General features: G+C 38.6%; 1 protein-coding gene and 1 long non-coding RNA gene across 5 annotated transcripts in view; one reads left to right on the forward strand and one right to left on the reverse strand.

Moving 5' to 3' along the window:
- The window catches only part of LOC110834333 (1-acyl-sn-glycerol-3-phosphate acyltransferase alpha), a 33811-nt gene extending 15030 nt beyond the window's left edge, over positions 1–18781 (forward strand). The window contains exons 1-6 of one of the 4 annotated variants that reach the window (XM_022073384.2): positions 466–612; positions 7272–7462; positions 8810–8943; positions 10272–10453; positions 12580–12748; positions 15524–18781. In XM_022073384.2, coding sequence (XP_021929076.1) covers positions 7275–7462; positions 8810–8943; positions 10272–10453; positions 12580–12748; positions 15524–15681 — 831 coding nt within the window. In that variant the 5' untranslated portion in view covers positions 466–612; positions 7272–7274 and the 3' untranslated portion in view covers positions 15682–18781. Of the gene's footprint in view, positions 1–465; positions 613–5457; positions 5646–7271; positions 7463–8809; positions 8944–10271; positions 10454–12579; positions 12749–15523 lie in introns of those variants that run through there. The other 3 variants (XM_022073382.2, XM_022073385.2, XM_022073383.2) reach the window with 3 other exon arrangements.
- The window catches only part of LOC147871152 (uncharacterized), a 299440-nt gene that overhangs the window by 36400 nt on the left and 243391 nt on the right, over positions 1–19649 (reverse strand). The gene's annotated exons all lie outside the window — the stretch shown is intronic.

Genomic DNA, 19649 nt, shown 5'->3' on the forward strand with positions numbered 1-19649 from the left:
AGCGGCGCTGGGATCGTTGTGTTCACTCCCAGGGGAACTACTTCGAGGGTGATGGATGAATTTAATACCTGAGATAAGTGTACGGGTTTTTATAGGCGCAGTCTTGAAACTTTCCGATCGCACCTCGTATGTATCCGCTCCTCTTTGTAATCTCGGCCTCAGAGAAAGTTTATCTGGTCATCATTGTCTCTATACGAAATCGTAAACCTCTCTGTGGGCCCAAAAGAAATTATCAAAAATATTTTTGTTTATACTGATTTATTTTAGTTGTGTTATCGCGACGAAAGATGTGTAATGTAGAAGGCGGCTATAGTAATTGTACATTGGTGATGATAAGCAAATTCCAGTTATTTAAACCACTGCACTAACAACTTTGCATGTTGAACTTCGTTCCATACCTGGACAGCACAAAAGCAGGCGTGACTATAGACGTCCTTGAAGTTCATTACGCCACAGCGTACGCCGAACAGAAGACTTGTCAGTCGTCGCCACTGCTCGGAAGTTAACTCACCATTCATATTACTTACGTGGTGGGGATTGTGTCCTAGAGCGGCTCACGATATATGGGAAACGTAGTGTAGGATTGCAATATTTGTTGGACGCAACGAAGTTGTAAGTAAAACGTACTCGAGTGTACGAAACGTATAAAACGTAGTGGGTAGCAGTTAAGCATGTTCCTTTTGTATCTATGACAGTTGTGTTTGGGATGTTTACTGGAAATAAAATTTTAGTTCAGACAGCCTGAGGAATTACAAATCTAGAATGTTGGCTTGTAAACGTAAGCGAAACCCAGTTAGTAATGTTTTAATGAAGATGAAATAATTTGAAGAGGAGATAACCGTTAGCTTAGTAGGAAAAAGTTCCAAGGTTTATTTTATTTTCGATAACCATAAATGGCTGAAATTTCATCAAAAGTTAAAAATCATACATGTAAGTTAGTTTAGTGTGGTTAGGTTAGATCTTCTAACGGTGCACGAAGCCAAATTCGTTGAACGGGTAGAGGTTAGAATGCTCTTTTAAAGGTAAACGACCGTGAATGAAGTTGAAATTTAATACTTATGATAAGAATTATGGATTAACACAAAATTTCTGCGAAGATACCGGTGTTCAAGGTACAGGTGATTTATGCTTGAGTGGACATTGATAACATTCTAATTAAGCACTAAATTGTATTTATCTGATTTTATCTATAACTCTGGTAACAACGTTGGAGTGTTTCAGCAACCGGTCAGTTTGTATTTTCAAATAGAATTATATTCGTAAGACTTGAGGTTCTCACAGCGGTGAGTATGAAGATTTCTGTCTTCTGAGTTGTTGCGCCGTGTTTGTCTGGTCGATGTTTACCAACGTTTCAGAGGTCATACTGCCTCCGTCATCAGGGCGGTGAGTATGAAGATTTCTGTCTTCTGGGTTGTTGCGCTGTGTAGTCTGGTCGATGTTTACCAACGTTTCAGAGGTCATACTGCCTCCATCATCAGGGTGATGAGTATGAAGATTTCTGTCTTCTGGGTTGTTGCGCTGTGTAGTCTGGTCGATGTTTACCAACGTTTCAGAGGCCATACTGCCTCCATCATCAGGGTGATGAGTATGAAGATTTCTGTCTTCTGGGTTGTTGCGCTGTGTAGTCTGGTCGATGTTTACCAACGTTTCAGAGGTCATACTGCCTCCATCATCAGGGTGATGAGTATGAAGATTTCTGTCTTCTGGGTTGTTGCGCTGTGTAGTCTGGTCGATGTTTACCAACGTTTCAGAGGTCATACTGCCTCCATCATCAGGGCGGTGAGTATGAAGATTTCTGTCTTCTGGGTTGTTGCACTGTGTAGTCTGGTCGATGTTTACCAACGTTTCAGAGGTCATACTGCCTCCATCATCAGGGTGATGAGTATGAAGATTTCTGTCTTCTGGGTTGTTGCGCTGTGTAGTCTGGTCGATGTTTACCAACGTTTCAGAGGTCATACTGCCTCCATCATCAGGGTGATGAGTATGAAGATTTCTGTCTTCTGGGTTGTTGCGCTGTGTAGTCTGGTCGATGTTTACCAACGTTTCAGAGGTCATACTGCCTCCATCATCAGGGCGGTGAGTATGAAGATTTCTGTCTTCTGGGTTGTTGCGCTGTGTAGTCTGGTCGATGTTTACCAACGTTTCAGAGGTCATACTGCCTCCATCATCAGGGCGATGAGTATGAAGATTTCTGTCTTCTGGGTTGTTGCGCTGTGTAGTCTGGTCGATGTTAACCAACGTTTCAGAGGTCATACTGCCTCCATCATCAGGGTGATGAGTATGAAGATTTCTGTCTTCTGGGTTGTTGCGCTGTGTAGTCTGGTCGATGTTTACCAACGTTTCAGAGGTCATACTGCCTCCATCATCAGGGTGATGAGTATGAAGATTTCTGTCTTCTGTGTTGTTGCGCTGTGTAGTCTGGTCGATGTTTACCAACGTTTCAGAGGTCATACTGCCTCCATCATCAGGGCGATGAGTATGAAGATTTTTGTCTTCTGGGTTGTTGCGCTGTGTAGTCTGGTCGATATTAACCAACGTTTCAGAGGTCATACTGCCTCCGTCATCAGGGCGATGAATATTCATCAGACTACACAGCGCAACAACCCAGAAGAAGGAAATCTTCAGGATTATATTCATTACAGATTTATTTTTATAAAACATTAATAAACAGGCATTTTAACATTATTCTTAAGAACTTATACGCGTTTTCCTATCACGTTTAACTCTGAAGAATATTACGCTGTTTAACGATTTTTACCAAACCAACTTTTACTGTTTCATAATACTCAGTTGAGTAGATGAAATTTAAGAAATGCAGAGCAAAAGAACTGCTTAAAACATAAGGAATTGTGCGAAACGTAATCAAAGACTACCCTGATGATGAAGGCAGCAAGGACCTCTGAAACGTCGGTAAACTTCTACCAGACTACACGGCGCAACAACCCAGAAGACAGCAATCTTTGTAAGATCTCTATTTTTAATTACAAACATAAGGGTTGGCTTGAGGGTATATCTGAGGGCTACTTCGTAACACGTAGGCCTGTAGGTAGTATTTTGTATTGAATTGTAGAAATAACGATATGGCTGTTAATTCTTACCTGATACTGTAGATAATATCTTTTCAGCTTTTACATATTAGGCTTTTTGGCTTGCTGTAATTTTGTTTTGGCATCAGGTAGACTCCTTGGACGAATCACCAGCTCGACGCAAGGCCTGTACGTACACAAAACAGAAGACATCCATGCCTCGATTGGGATTCGAACCCATAATCCTAGTGTCCAAGACACGAAGGATCACGCATCCACTGTGACAAGCATGCTGTAGTTGCACATGGCTAATAAATGTGCCTTGCATTCGAGAAATATTAAATTTGAATCTCTGCTTTGGTTCTGCTGTAGTGACTTGAGGCTTTTCGTAGTTTTCCCAGCAGGAAAAATTCGAGAAATTACTTTGATTGTGGTGCAATGGCTTCTTCTCCGGTCATTCCCATTTCCTATCATCTGGTTCGACACCAAGTATTATCTGTTGTGAAACATCGTCGTTAAGTAACCTAAGCAAATAAGAGAAATGGAATTTCTGGTGATTAATTATCTGTTCCACGTAGCCTATACGTGCTTTAACATCAAGACCAGACGAGCGAAGTGCCAGAAATGACGCCTTGTGAATGTGGGCTACGGTCTCGTCATTTGTATTGTGTATCTTAAGATCGCTGCAACATCTTAATTGATTCGTGCAAAAAAAATTTCACAAAGTAGCTTGTACGTCCCCGAAATGTATGTCTTATGTATGCACGTGGATATAATAGCTCATTTGACCTCAGATTTCCTGTTCTTAATAAGTTATGGAAATTTTTAGACTCTAAAAAATATCGAAGAATTGTAATTCGTATGGCTTGAATATATAAATTACTTCAAAGAATAATGATATCATTCCTTGTAAGATTTGAAGTTTTCACGACGGTGAGTATGAAGATTTCTGTCTTCTGGGTTGTTACGCCGTGTAGTCTGGTCGATGTTTATCAACGTTTCGGAGGTCATACTGCCTCCATCATCAGGGCGATGAATATGAAGATTTCTGTCTTCTGGGTTGTTGCGCTGTGTAGTCTGGTCGATGTTTACTAACGTTTCAGAGGTCATACTGCCTCCATCATCAGGGCGATGAGTATGAAGATTTCTGTGTTCTGGGTTGTTGCGCCGTGTAGTCTGGTAGATGTTAACCAACGTTTCAGAGGTCATACTGCCTCCATCATCAGGCCGATGAGTATGAAGATTTCTGTCTTCTGGGTTGTTGAGCTGTGTAGTCTGGTCGATGTTTACCAACGTTTCAGAGGTCATACTGCCTCCATCATCAGGGCGATGAGTATGAAGATTTCTGTCTTTGGGTTGTAGCGCCGTGTAATATGGTAGACGTTTTGCCGACGTTTCAGAGGTCGTTACTGCCTTCATCATCAGGGCGATCGCCCTTATGACGAAGGCAGCAACAACCCAGAGACAACCATCTTCCTTTAATTCCTTATGATCAATTTTATTTGTGCGATCTCCTAACTTCCTGATGATCATCCAGGACTTTGAACGCAAGCATTTACAAGGACCACCATATCGGTGACCATCCCCACGTATTTGCTTATGCCCGAAAATAAATATTCGTATTATGGCACATACTTATCGACAGTTAGGTGCATGAAGGTTCTTTGCAGAGTAATGTTTTTGTAATGTTTTAATCATTACACATGCCTTCAGCAACTGGCAATATGTAAAGTCATTATGAGAAAACTAGATCCAACTCAAGGCTGCTTAAAGTTTGTTTATGGCCGGTTCAGAACAAAACGTGGCTGCTACAACAACTTCAGTCATCTTAATCGAAAGTTGTTTCTGCCAGTTGGTTTCTGACTTCCTTTTTCGGAAATGCCTGTTGCAGAATCAAAAATTTTTAAAGCCTCTTGTCAGAGAGGATAATGCATCACGCTGTAAGCCTATATGCATAAGTACTACATAGTCATTGCCTTCAAGCTTGTAGACTTACCGTTGATCCGTCTACTGAAATCGACTTTTAAAGACTCAGGTTCATTTAAGGAGGAATTTGGACCTTACTTATCGACTTCGTTAAAAGTTTGGACAAGGGGAGTATTTGTTTACTGGGAAAACTCTGGTGCGTAGTGTTGATAAGACTATGAATTACCAGAACTGTCTCCCGAGGTCGCGAATGCCGAGCGGTTCACACGTTATCTGCGGTTGTAGTTCAGTCGTTCGTTGATCGGCGGCCAGACGTTCATGTCCGAGCGTGGCCTTTGAAGAACACGGGTAAGAAATCTCACACACGGAATCCCCCATTTATCGAACACTTCTGAATTTTCTAGTCCGTAATTAGCAAGTATTTCTAGTGCCTGCTGTACAGCTCACGTTTTACCAACTCTTTGTACTCTTGTCAGTTACGTTAAGTTCTGTCGTGGAGCTGCGATAGTGAAGAGGATAGAGTTGACGAGGGCGTTCGATTCCCGGTAGGGCTATCGTCCAGGGTATGGTCTCCGGTCAGCCTCCGATCCACTGGGTAAGGATATTTTTTCATCGGAGTTGAAGCGTCAAGCTAACCACTCCGTCCTAATTCTTCTACTTCCCTAAACGTCTGCAGCATTGAGGGAAACTAAGGTATGTCTAGAAATTTTTGTGACACTAATTCGTTTCTTCACGTATCGTTCAAGTTCCTTTGGTTACATTTGTTCTAGTTGTGACAGTGTTTGCGTTGGTGAGCCAAAAATTATGGGTTTCTGAATACGTGTCTGAACCATCCAGTCTATAATCACGTAAATACGTCTATAAGGAAGGGTCATTCGGCAAAAATGTGTTACGAAAAAGGGAAACGAAAAAGTGTAACTTCATTGTTATGTTACCTAGGAAACGTCATCTGTTTACTCGGAATTGTTGTTACCTATAAAACATTACATTACATTACCTTACATTACATTACCTTACCTTACAATACATTACCTTACATTAAATTCAGCTACCACAGACCCATCTTAAGCGTAACTAATTCAAGTTGATTAAGCAATGTCTTAATCAAATTTATCTCAATTGTAAAGCATGTATAAAGGAAATATTTAGAATAAAGCCAATATATAAACTTCCTTTCCGTATAGACGTATTTACGTCAAATTCTCCGGAACCGTGGTTCCACTGACAACTTTTTTTTGCGTTGACCGAGATTACGAGAATCTTAATGTAACCGACGGTGGTGGTGTACCGATTGTAGTTTGCCATTCCATTTCCGATGAGATCTAACTAACGAATTCTTTTCGACTGTAATTATTGTAAATTGCGGTTTAAATTTTCTTATAGGAAATCATATAATACGTGAATTTTAAGTTGTGTTAATGCATTGAAAACAAAGAGTTAGACACAAAATTTCCGTCTAGACTTCTTAGGGGATTTTGATATCTCTGGTTACGATTGGGTTGATGTCTTTCCCCAACCTGACTCGCATCACTACATCAAAATTAGAAAGATTTTATGTGAATTTGGACTTCAGCGGAACGTCGTTATAAATAACGTGAATCTGCTTGATTTTGTATTTGAAAATTTGTATGTGACAGTTGCTATTTCCTATTCTGAATTGGTTACTGCTTCTAATGCCACTGTCAAGGTCATTGGCATTTTTATAAGGGCTGTATTCCACTAACGGATATTTTATAACATTGCTTGTGTTTCGATTAAACATCTTTGTCCATATTCTGTGGGTGTTTCATATTCTATATTTCTTCCTCGTCTCTACAACCCAATGTGGGTCTTCGCTGCCTCCGTGAGTGACCAGCCAACTGCTAGAGCCATCTAGTAGAGAATCAGGAGAAACATGGCTGCATTACATTGAGACGATCGATGTACGTCTGTAAGATGGAACCTTCGTATGATCGTACCTTTGTTCGTAGAAGTGGCAGAATTTGAGACGAGATTAACCAAAATTACCACAGACTATGGGTTTTTCATGACAGGTCAGAGCGAGATGTGCTGGTCGTTTATCGCCTTCGTCCTTCTAGTCTTAACTGCGTCCGTTTGGGTTTCAGGAAATGGTAAAGTCCTGATACTTTTTAAAAAGGGTTAGAAAATTTATAAAGTGCCTGAAAACCTTGTCAATATAAACCGATGGGTAGGATATTCCAGGAGCATCCGTAAAAACTGGGGAACATTTTTGATTCTTGTAAACGAGACAAGGCAAATGAAGAATTAGTGGCAGTCGGATCAACAGAACTCTTATGTCTCCGTGTTCTGTGCTTGCAGAAGATGGAGCTCTTGGATTTACTCCCGATCTTCGCATTGGTTTCGATCCTGCTGCTGCCGTTCGTCTATGACTCACACGGGACCTTCCGTTACCACAGCCGCTTCGCCTTCTATATTGTGTCCGTGTCCTTCACAGCAATGATATGCTCCCCGTTCTACTGCCTTAACCCCTTCAATGTGAAGAACTCTCTGTGAGTGTCTTAATCATTAGTTACACTTCTGATATTGCCAAGTTCTCTTCGCAAAATATTATGATTAACAAGGGAATAACAACAAATATAGTTGGCGTAGTAGTTTCTGGTCGGTAGAGAAGCTATCGGAGCTGGCGGACGGGCCTAGTCTGTGTACCTGAGGTGGCACGGTCAGTGCATTTCTTTTGTTTGTGCGTTCGGTCCGAGACTCGCTCCTCGGCGCAGTCAGCAAAAGAGACTCGCTCCTAGCCTTCCCCTTGAAAATTCCACGGGCCAAAAACTACTGCGCCGACTATAACAAGTAAATATTAACCACACTTGCCTTTGACTTGGCAAATGTTGTGTTTCCAAGGAGTCCTGGATGCCTTTTTATCACAACACTCAAATTTTACAAGCTATGTTAAAATAAATAGTCAGTCACAATCATTATATCAAAATATTTCGCGCAGCCGCCATATTGTTATCCTTGACTTTTCAAATATTGTAGTTTATTGACAACTACGTACGTTCCAAGGACATAACACCATACAGAAGTTGAAGAACGTAAGGGGATGGCGTTAGTCCGCCGACTTCGTAGTTTCAAAGTTTACCAAGTTGACGATGTTCATAACAGAGAGTTAACAATTTTGAAAGATGTACTTCAATTCGGAGTACACCTATTTCTCAGATGTATAATCTGCGTTTCTATGTATCCCCTTGGCCTGGATGTTCGATTGTTTCTGTCTAAAATCATGTTTAACATTACAATTAGAAATGTTATTAGACGTGTCACCTGACATAAATCTTCTCTGTGACCGTCAACTTACGTGTATTTTTATTTCAGTTATTATGTAACGTCATCGTACGTAATGTTTAAATACTTAATGCTAGGCCTATATAATATTAAATTACACTAACATTAGTTATCTTTTCAATAAAACTTACCTAATTAAAATAAGTTACTTTAATTTCGTTAAATATTCACCACGTCGAAAAATGTTTTAAATGATAATTGTATCCACAGACAGTCTGTGTTTCGTACGTACAAATCTCTTGTACGATGAGATCTTTGTGAGAAAATCTAAAAAAAAAATTATGATTTTTTTATTTTATTTTCTAATGTCTTTGTATTTGACCGATATGTACTAAAACTAAATTTACCTAACAACGTTTAGTGAATATTCTCTAATACTATTGTACCCGCCGTGTAAAGGTAAAAATATATTTCACCCTTTCATTAGTTCCAAGTTCTTTGTTTTATATCGGTTGGTTCCTTGAATATTTTTATTCAAATAACTCACCATCGTCACGACACTATAAGTTGTCTGAATTGTATCAGGCGTCAAGGCAGTGCGTGTCTTGTTCTAGATATACGTCGTACATTCTGAGGCACGTAACCAAAGTCCTGGGTATAAAATGGGATCTCCGAGGTGGAGAACATTTGGCGGAGGATCGAGGTTGTGTCATCGTGGCCAATCACCAGTCGATGCTGGACATTCTCGGTGAGGAGTCACTTCTTTAACTTGGTCCCTGAATCACTTGCATTTGTTTCATGTCTGATCTGTACGTTGCGTCTGTTGATATTACATGTTACGTGTTGAAATGGTAACGACGCAAGCCGAGAGCCGAACCCCGTTTATCTCAGCGTGCTTGTCTACGCCCGTGTGCTCAGCTTTTACAATTTGTCATGTCCGTCCGCTGGTAATAACCCCCAAACTACTCTACCGAATTCGTAGAACTTCATAAAGTCTTATGAAGACATTTTGATTTTTTATGTAAAGACCTAAATGAACTTTTACGTGTATCTTTTCAGTACTTTGACAATTTTTAAATGAAATGTGATAAACGTCACTTTGTTTAGTCCCGTACAGTATGAAGTAAAGAGTTTTCTGGATATTTTCCATCGTCTAATAAATAAAGTCATAAACCCCTATCTCCGGACAGATAGAGATTATCTCTATCGATTGGGCCCAACTGAGCCCCATCTCCGAAACGTCGTGGATTCTATGATTTTATTTATTAGACGATGGAAAATATCCAGAAAAATCCTTACTTCAACAACGCACCATCATCACAAACTCTTAGAATTGACCCGCACAGTATTATCGTGTCTCAGTTAGATTCATTTAAATTTACTTTAAGTCACCTTACGAACTTAATTCATTTTTACTTATCATTTGAGCCCTTTTTTTGATAAAATTCCACGCATGCATCATTCAAGTTATTCACTTTAATATCTAGATAGCAGACGTAAATCATACATACACGAAATGAGCCCTTTAATGCTGACCTTAAGGGCCTGCCTTTTCTCATTTAATAACAACTGCATTTCAGAGTCACGTCTCGGTTCAAAGAACATCTGAGCTTTAACTCTGTGTTGAGAGTTATGGGCGAGAAAACCATTGCTGTGTTCACATTACTGGATACTTTTATGAGTAGATGACTAAAGGCTACACCCTCACATATTACTTAAGACCCATTTTAATATTTTCCTTCTATGCGTTTCCACCGAAGTGACCCTTATCCTTCAGGTTTCCGATTATAATGTTTTTTTAATAATTAATGTTTTTTGCCATGATATTTTAAGTGGTCATTTTGAGTTTAATTTCAGCGCGGTTTATTTTGTTAAGAACGTTGTGCTTTGAGTTGTGGTCGGTATACAAAGCATGGCAAGTTCACACGTTCACCTACAGTGCAGACAGTATCATGTGTAAATGAAGCACAAATTTTAAACCCCTCTCCGTCCAAGAGCGTATTTCCCCCATCTTTGTTCAAATTGTACAGACTAATGAGGTCTGCAGTTGGACGTCTCTGTCCGTATCTGCGTCAGGCATGTTTAACATCTGGCACGTGATGGACAAGTGCGCACCGGTGGCAAAGAAGGAAGTGTTCTACGTGTTACCTTTCGGGGTCGGTGCTTGGCTAGCTGGCGTCGTCTTCATCGACCGGCTCAACTCCAGCAAGGCCCATGATCAGCTCAACCACGCAGCTAAACTAATGAAGTCCGACAAGGTACGATGTTCCATTTCGTCTATTCTTAACCAATAACTCGCTGTATAAAATACAGGGGAACTGAGTACAGTTTATGATGTTCTGTTCTTTTAACACAGTTCAGTTTGTCGATTCTAAAACCGGGCCCACACTTGCATATTGTGCCTTAACGTAACAAGAGATTCCAAGGTTCAGGTGCGGATATTCTGGTGAACGCACACACTTATTCCGGTGGCGTAATGTAACAACACCTTTGACGATCGCTGAAAAACCTGCAGAAGCGTGAGTGAGGGCACGTCCATATTTGCGCAGTCGCTGTTACGTTACGACAGATTGCGCATGCGTAGACCCGGCTTAAGAGCTTCATATGTTTTATGAGAAAGAAGGAGCAATGAATGTTTCCAAAATGCTGGATGTTTAAATCGCTTGAAAAGAGTTGATTTGAGAGAAAAGGACATGGAAAAGGGACAAATTTAAGTAGTCCTGAATGAAGTCTAATAGTAGGCATTAGAAGTACCGGATGTGTGTGTGGAAACATTTAAATATCCTCTGTTTAGTACATGAAGGATTCTGCTGAAGATTTCTGTCTTCTGGGTTGTTAAGCTGTGTAGTCTGGTAGATGTTTACCAACGTTTCGGAGGTCATACTGCCTCCGTCATCAGGGCGATCTCTAAACATTACACACATCCCTTCCCAATAAACACTTCTGCTCCTTCCACAGCAAGAAACCGACTGACTTATATTCCCCGCGAGTTTCTTGGCCCCTCAACAAGGTATTTAAATTAAAAGATCCAATATTCTCGATAAAAATAAGTCTAATGCGCATAATATGAACATACAAACCCAAATACGAGTAATACCTTCACTTTTTAAACATTGCAATGTACGTCATCGTTAAAAGACTAATACAAGGTGCCCCAATAATTTCCATTTAGTCAGAAAAATAATGTGACCGAACGATAGTCAGTCTAAAGTCAGCAATTAAAAATTGTCGTTTACTGTCTACAGGCTTTTGTTTAAAACTTTTATCTCCTTCATTGTCAACAGTCTCATATAATAGTGTGTGAACAAGGCAAACTACAGTAACATTATAAGGAGAAAAGGTAGTTCCTTTAAAGTAGGACGAGGTCTCTCGGCTTTCCTGCTCCTGAAAGTTGTCATATCATTGACTGGCAACCGTCACAGAAAAATATTGCATGCATTAACAAGAAACAATCCCTCAACTGCCTACATATTTGAGTAAAAAAAATGGAACATTTAAACATTGATTTTATGTGACGTTTCCATGTAAATGCAATTATTCACTTCTCATAACCTTACAACAAAACAACATAACTGTAATCAGATCATAAATTGTGCTCGTCTGCATTGCTTCGCAGCGCATTCCTTGGAGGAAAGCTTGCGTCCGTTGGTAGGGAAATGCATGTTGATCTCGCGGGAGAGGGGTTAGTAAGTAGGTAAGGAAGAATATTTTCACGTCAGCAAGTCTGAAGATGGCTGTCTTCTGGGTTGTAGCGCCGTGTAGTCTGATAGAGATTTTCCTCCATCATGTGGGCACTCAGGTGGCCACTGTTCTATTGGCCCACTCCAAAACAAGATGAGTTCTTTGTGCTATCAGTATGTTACTGAGTGGATATATGTGTGCGCGCATGTGTAGGGCAGATGTAATGAATATATTCATGTGCGAATGTATGACTTTTTGGTACAATATTTTGTGAAATTTTTATGGGAAATTTATCACTGAGAATTATAGTGAAGATCCTTTTTAGGTAGTATTCATGCAAGTGCGAGAACAGCTCAGTCAGCGAAGTGGCCACTTAGATGGTCATGAGACCGTGAGGGGCAGAGATTTTCCTCTTTTCATGCATCTTCGGACTAAATCATCCAATCTTCTTGCTACCCAGGACATAAAATTGTTGGAGGCTGACCACTCACGTGCTTCTTGGTGCCAAGATTAAGAATGATCTGTGGTTCTTTGTCTTTCCTTCGTACACCTTCATGCATGGCATTAGGCACTGGGTACAACTATACCTTTACCTTTGAAGCGATAATTTTTGTGTCAGACTTTAGTCTAATATTTATCATTATAGTTTACACTGCTTAAAGAAATCTTGGAAAAATTCCTATTGATTTTCTTCTACCTTCAGGTAAAACTGTGGATGTTCCCCGAGGGCACAAGGAATTCTTCACATTCATCTCTCTTGCCTTTCAAAAAAGGAGCATTTCGAGTTGCCATCACCTGCCAAGTGCCAATTCTTCCAGTGGTCTACTCCCCCTACTACTTCATCAATAATAAAAAGAAATTCTTTGGCCAAGGTATGATGAAAGTGAAGGGAAATATTATTGCTGAATTGTTACTTACATTTATTTATTTATTTATTGAGTTGAGTTCTCCATATGGAAGACTGCATCCATCTAACATCAGGTTTTTGCAGAATGCAGCCCATCATAACCATCTCAAATGCTGTTACACAGGTTCATAAACATTATTCCTATTACAAGAAACTTACCCTGCCTTTCCCTTCCCTGTTCCCACATATCTTGCTAGTTTTGCTCTTTCATTTGTTTTCAGCTTACAACAAGTATTATTTTGAAGATTTCTGTCTTCTGGGTTGTTGCGCCGTGTAGTCTGGTAGATGTTTACCAACGTTTCAGAGGTCACACTGCCTCCATCATCAGGGCGATGAATCGTTAGTAAACATCAACCAGACTACTACAGCGCAACAACCCAGAAGACAGAAATCTTCATACTCACCGCTGTAAAAAGCTCGAATCATAAGTATTATTCTGTATTCCTTAAATCTACATCCTTAGTACATTTTATCATTCTTTTCTAGGCACTTTTATTTTATTCTCTGAAGGCCCACTGCGTCGTTTAAGACATGGCAGTGATATCCCTAGTTGACACAGTGCACATCACAGTATTTGGTTCTGATACACTAAAACAATGTCATTGTACTCTAGATGGATGGCAATATAACGTTCATATATTTTCTTGTCGAAAGGGGCCATTTCCTTTCTTTTACAAATATTTTTATCCAGCATCCCTCAGTAGCTAACAACAAAAATTTCTAAGTGGGAATTACATCCTTATTTTCAGATATACTATGTAACTTTGGAATAAACGTTGAGTACAAGGCTGTAAAAAATTTCAATAACTTCATCTAGATGGTAACAATTAAATTACTGATTCACAGTGATGTAAATGGTCCAGAAACATTTTGATATAAATTTGTATTTATTTGTAGGTTAAATATAACATTATTTTAACAGTGCAGTTCCAAAGACACATAATTCTGTGCTTTATTTGGGGATTTTATGCAGTTAAATACTTTTGTTAGTATTTTTTGTCCCTGTAGTGACAAATTCATTTATTGACATGCTAATATGTGCCTGCTCTAATTTAGTGGTTCATTTCACCCTACCTTTATGTTCGGTGTGGTCTACTGTTATAGTCAGATGCCTGCTGTGTATTTGAAATAGTTTTCTCACTTACGTAACAGAATTTATTATCATTGAATATATAGAGGGCCCTTGAAATGTCCCTGAGTAAATAAAATATGATATCAGGACTGTTTCCAGATCAGGATTCGGGAGAGAAGGTTGTATATATATGAGGAGTCAGTTGTTCGAGACACATTTTTCTGATTAATCAAAAGATAAATGATTATTATAGCCTGCAGATGATTATACATGGAGAGGTAAAGTAATATTAGTGCACGTACAAGGATTTACATGACCCAGTGTTGGGTTGGCTCATAATACAGCACCTGATATCAAGGATCATTCTTCTCCCATTAAATACGCCAATCTCTTCCTTGCATAGTTTCTGGCCACGTTATTATCAGAGGAGTCGCATCTGTACTGTACTGTAACCCAGTGTTTTTATGTGCTGCTTCATCAGGAGTCGCACGTCAAGACTGACAAGTGACATTAAAATCTGTGACAGTCTTTCAACATCTGTTTGTTGACTTGACGTGGATTGACGCATACATCAGAATACAAATTAAATTCTGGAGATATCTATTTATAAATATAATACATGTGGAACAAATTTAAGTATGTGATTCACATACTTTTTATAATGTTTACTGATGAGAAAGAAATTAGAAACATATAAGATACATTCCTATATTACAAGTCCACATCCTTATCCCGTCAGCTGTTTCACTTCCCTGGAAAATAAACCAATTTATACTGCACGCACACCAAAGGTAAAATTTTTAAAACATATATTTCAGAAACTGAGGCTCATTGCGCAAAAGGGTGAGACAGGTGTCCCTAGTCCCAAGTGTCATGACCTCTCCTTCTTAGTATAGATGTGATGTGTGTTTCAAGTGGTACTTTCATGTAATCTTTCCTTTTTTGTATTAAAAATTAATTTCAGCTTGAAGTGCACCAAATAAATAGACTAATATAATGGAATGTTGTAACAAAGTTTGGTTTAAAATGAATGAGTGTTAATTCACAAGACTCTTATTGAAGTTTTATGTTTCCTGAATGGTTCTAGAAGAAATAAAAACATACAGAAACTAAAGTGACACTTTTAACAGTGTGGTTTGTGTTGTTGCAGTTATTCATATTTTTCTTGTTATTTTGTTGTTATTATTGTTATTGTGATCATTATCATAGGTTTTGTTCTTATGAGTATTACCATCATTTTATTGTTATATGGAAGAAATCCATCCCGCGTGGTCTGAGGCATCATGCTTCGGACCAGTGATACGGAATGTGCGCTGGTTCTCATGAGATTTTTGACCAGTGTATGGAACCGGTGCCAACCCAGCATCATGAGGAAATTGGGAAGCTACAATGGGTAGCGTAATCCAGTCATGAAAACTAGCAATGGCTGGGGGTTCGTCGTGCTGACCACACGTCACCCTGTATCTGGTTGGATGATCGTTCACCTCTGCTTGGGCATGTGAACGTGAGGCCAGCAGCCAGCTAGTCGGCTTTGGCTGTCATAGGGTTGTTAGACCACTGATTATTACTATGGAAGAAATCAGTACTGTTTGTCCTATTGATGTTGTTATCTTCATTATCAGTACTACTGTTATTGGATTATTATTTGAAATATTGTTATCATTATAGGCAGAATGATCATACAGGCTCTACCAGAAATCCCTACGAAAGGCCTAACAATGGATGACCTTGACTTACTGATGAAGAAAACAAGAGACGTGATGTCTGAAACATTCCAATCGCTAGCCACAGAAGTGGCACTACAGGTACCACCTAACTGTCAATGAACAGTGACACAAAACCAGAGTGTGTGGATTGTACAGTGCAATAAAAAATCAAAATCACAGTTAAATGTGGGTCAGTATGGACCCCAAAAACAATTGTGTAAATTCCGTTAAGTTTGTCGATATTTAGTTGTTTTTCCTGTTTTAGGTTCTGAAAAAACATAAAATGGTTTAAGTTATTTGTAGATGACATTTATGGAGAAGTATAATGGATTCTTATGCTAATTGACTTAGGATTAATGTTCTACACTTGAAAAAGTTTTGATCCTCACGTATCAATGAAATTGTAGAACCTTGTTTATCTTACAGAATACTCTGTTCCCTATGTTTCTGTACATGATAATACTCAAAGAATATAATGGGCATTATGTTAAATCTTTGTCATGTTCATGTCGGACATGAGATAGAACTATCAAAAAGTATAGACGTAATAGTTGACGTATTAGAACTTCATTTGTTGGACAAGTTAAATAGTATATACTCAGTAATTTGAAAATGATAGGAATACGGAGTGAAAATTCATGAGTTACGAGTGAAATACTGACAATACATTAAAATATCTATGTACAGAAATGAAATATATATCCAACAATCTACCAGGCCATTCAACAGATAATGGCCAACTTATTCTGAAAACAGTAGGAAATCTTGTTTTTTATTATGTATTCTTTTAGAATAAGAGGGGAAATTATAATTTTATTGTACTTATAATGGAGAATTTATTTTCAGAGCATTTGATACCAAGAGTTAAATTGTTGTCTTACATGTATCTGATTATATATCATCATAGGAAAATTTCAACTCCATTTTCAAAAAATAGAACCTAAATTACATCTTTATAAATTGTAACCATAAATAGGAGACTTGTCTTAATGACTGACACTAAATTAAAACTAACTTTAACACTTCTTTTGTTTCCATTTCTAATCCTTTCATAAGGCACCAAGAGCCAAAATGTTTTTACATACAAAGTAGGCAAAAATTTAAATCCATTTTAAAAAATAAAACCTCATTAAACTCTTCATAAAGTGCGATCTTGAACAGAATTCTTGTGTTAACGAATGATATTGACTTCATTATGTCATTTTTAGATTCCACTTTTAATCTTTTCAGAACAGTTTGATAACTCTCAACATTTCATTCTTGCTATTAGTAATCATTGTATGTACTGAATAGAATATTTTACTGTTTAAATTTTATCATTAGTACTATTTTTATTATTCTTCAATATTACCCATAATTCATAATGGCTCATAACATTGAAGATAATAACCTAATAAATGAACATGACAAACCATCCAGTTGAACATATCACAGACTAGAACTAGTCATTAGAGATTCTTATATCAGGGCTTTAACGCTCCACATTATGAGAGGTTTACAGTATGCTGGAATTTTGCCATTAAATTTTGACGTCTTCACATATGAAGTTTTCGCAGGAGCATATGCTGTGTCTTTATCAGTTTCTGTTGAACAACCTAGGACCTCAAATGGTCAGAGGCATCCACTCTTGTTCAAGTTCCTGTTAATATATATATATATATGCACATGTGTGTATGTTTACTGCTAAATTAGATAATAGATACTAGTAAAACTAGTGGCGTAGTAGTAAACATTGTGCAAATGCAAATCAATTAAGAGAAACAGAAGATTTTCCTCAAAACATAAATGTTTAATATACTCATTTAAACCACCTCAGTAAAATAGCACCCAAGTGCTAGACTTATATCCGTATTCGGTCCATGGCCTCCTCAATTCTCCTCTTCCATTCGGTCCTCTGTTAGGTCGGTCTGTCCGAGCCTTTGATTGAGGTTTCGAAACTACACGCTGAAAATTTAACAGTGTCTCATTGACTCCATTCCACATTGTGTGCCTTCAAACGTCGGGAGCCACGAATGTTGTTACAAACCAGTCTGTAACCCCTGGACTCCATTTTCTTCAACAAGATTATTGCACTCTCCAAATTCAATTTCAGAGTCAATACCTTGCTTTAACCAGCACTTAAATGGTCACATGGCCAGAATTGTAAATCGTGCTGGAGCTAATCATGTTTAGTCAAAGCAGTCTGTGTCCATTTCTTTGTTCTGAACTGTATAAATTAGTTTCCAGTTTTCCCCACAAACAGATGCAAGAAACTTCTGTTTAGTATTTTTACCCATAGTAATTGAGAAAAAGATGTTTGATGTATGTTGTTTTTTTTTCAGAGATGTATTTTCTTACATCACAGAAATCTCATTCTGACAAAAAACAGATTCGTTCTCCTTCCGCCTCACCACAGATCTGTTTCCTTTAGGTGTCATATGTAAAGTGGAATTGTACATATTTTATATTAAGTTCATTACACAAATGGATTCTTTAATACTTTTTCATTTCAGACCAGAGAATATACTTCCGTGAAACATTTTTATGTGAAGATCGCTGTCTTCTGGGTTTTTGCACTGTGTAGTCTGGTAGAAATTTACTGACATTTCAGAGGTCCTTGCGATTAGTCATCACCCTGATGATGGAGTCAGCAAGGATCTCTGAAACATCGGTAAATTTCTACCAGACTACGGAATGCAACAACCCAGAAGACAGCCATCTTCAGACTCACTGCCATGAAAACCTCAAATCCTTCACATTTTTATGTGGATTTTTATACATCTCTGGATTATTTGTCCTCGTGAGCCCTTTGATACACAGAAATTTTCTCTTAGGCAGAGGAAATTCTGTTTGAATGTTTGTATTTTGCAAAATGTTTGAACATCCCTAACATTTTACGATAATTGATCGAATGCTGAAACTAGAACTGTGGCGTAGAATGATTTAATAATCCGTGTTCATCTTGACTCCCTAATTTAGTATCTGAATGTTTGCGGCAATGCGTCTTTGGTGGCATTTGTGTATGTATGGATAAAAAAGTTATTAATTCTAAAACTGGGTCCTTTGAGTCGCAACTCATCACAGTATATAAAAATAATTAATCTATCAGTAACCATTGTGTCATTTTGATTTTCTAGTGTTATGTTTTAACTCATTACTACAGATGTTTTTATAGGGCGTAACTTGTGTTTCAAAGTGTGAATTGTTCTGTGTGTGAAAATAAACAGGAAATTAAAATAGACTAAGGTGAGGGCAGGTTTTGTTCCCAGTAAATTATGTTCTTTGTATTCTGGCATTATGCATTGCATTAGGTTAGTTGGAAACAATGAATGGAGGAAGTTACTGTGGTGGACCTTCTTCTTCTTTATTACGCCATCTACAAGAGGTTGGCAGCGTATTATGAACAGGATCCTTCCATCTTTTTCTCGGACTGGGACCTGTTCATATATGTTTTTTAGGCAGGTGATCCAGAAGTGGTTTGCCATTGCCTTCTTCTGTGTGTGAATGGAGTAATTGTTGGGATGCCACGGAGAAACCGGGGAAGCCTTGCCCAACACAAGTTATAAATTCGGGCACCGCCGGGAATCGAACCCCAGGATTACAAGGCCAGCATGGTTTAAGTTTCCTTTGTTTGACTAAGGACAAAGGAGCTGCTCACTTGTCATTAACTCTTATGCTGTACATTGGTGCTGTTATACTCGCGAAAGGTCAGCGATTGAATTAAGAGGTTTGTAAATATAAATGTAAATTTTCGTGTGCAAAGAGATGGGGATAGTGGCTGATAAATGAATTAGGTGAGTGAATCCTTTATGGCACATTCATTACCGCAGAGGCAGGTCTGTGGCATGCAATTTGTGATCCCATTTTGTGTGCTGCTTTACAAGAAACTTATCCTAACCAAACAATGCATTTCGCTTGCTCCGTTAGGCCATTGTTACACGCTACGCCTTTCAGTCAGGGGGGAGAAAAACGTAAGCTCATCGCACTACGAGGTTAGTTCTCAGGAATTTTCATAGAGCAGCGGAAGTCATCCCCTTAGTCAACTTTTGGTTTGTTGGTTACTTGGTACGTCGGTTGGTGTATGCAGTCTCGATCCTTGGCACTGCCAC

Source organism: Zootermopsis nevadensis, unplaced genomic scaffold (genome assembly GCF_977971745.1).
Source record: "Zootermopsis nevadensis isolate Lab colony 2312 unplaced genomic scaffold, Znev_1.0 Znev_ptg000061l, whole genome shotgun sequence".
In the NCBI taxonomy this organism is placed as follows: Eukaryota; Metazoa; Arthropoda; class Insecta; order Blattodea; family Termopsidae; genus Zootermopsis; species Zootermopsis nevadensis.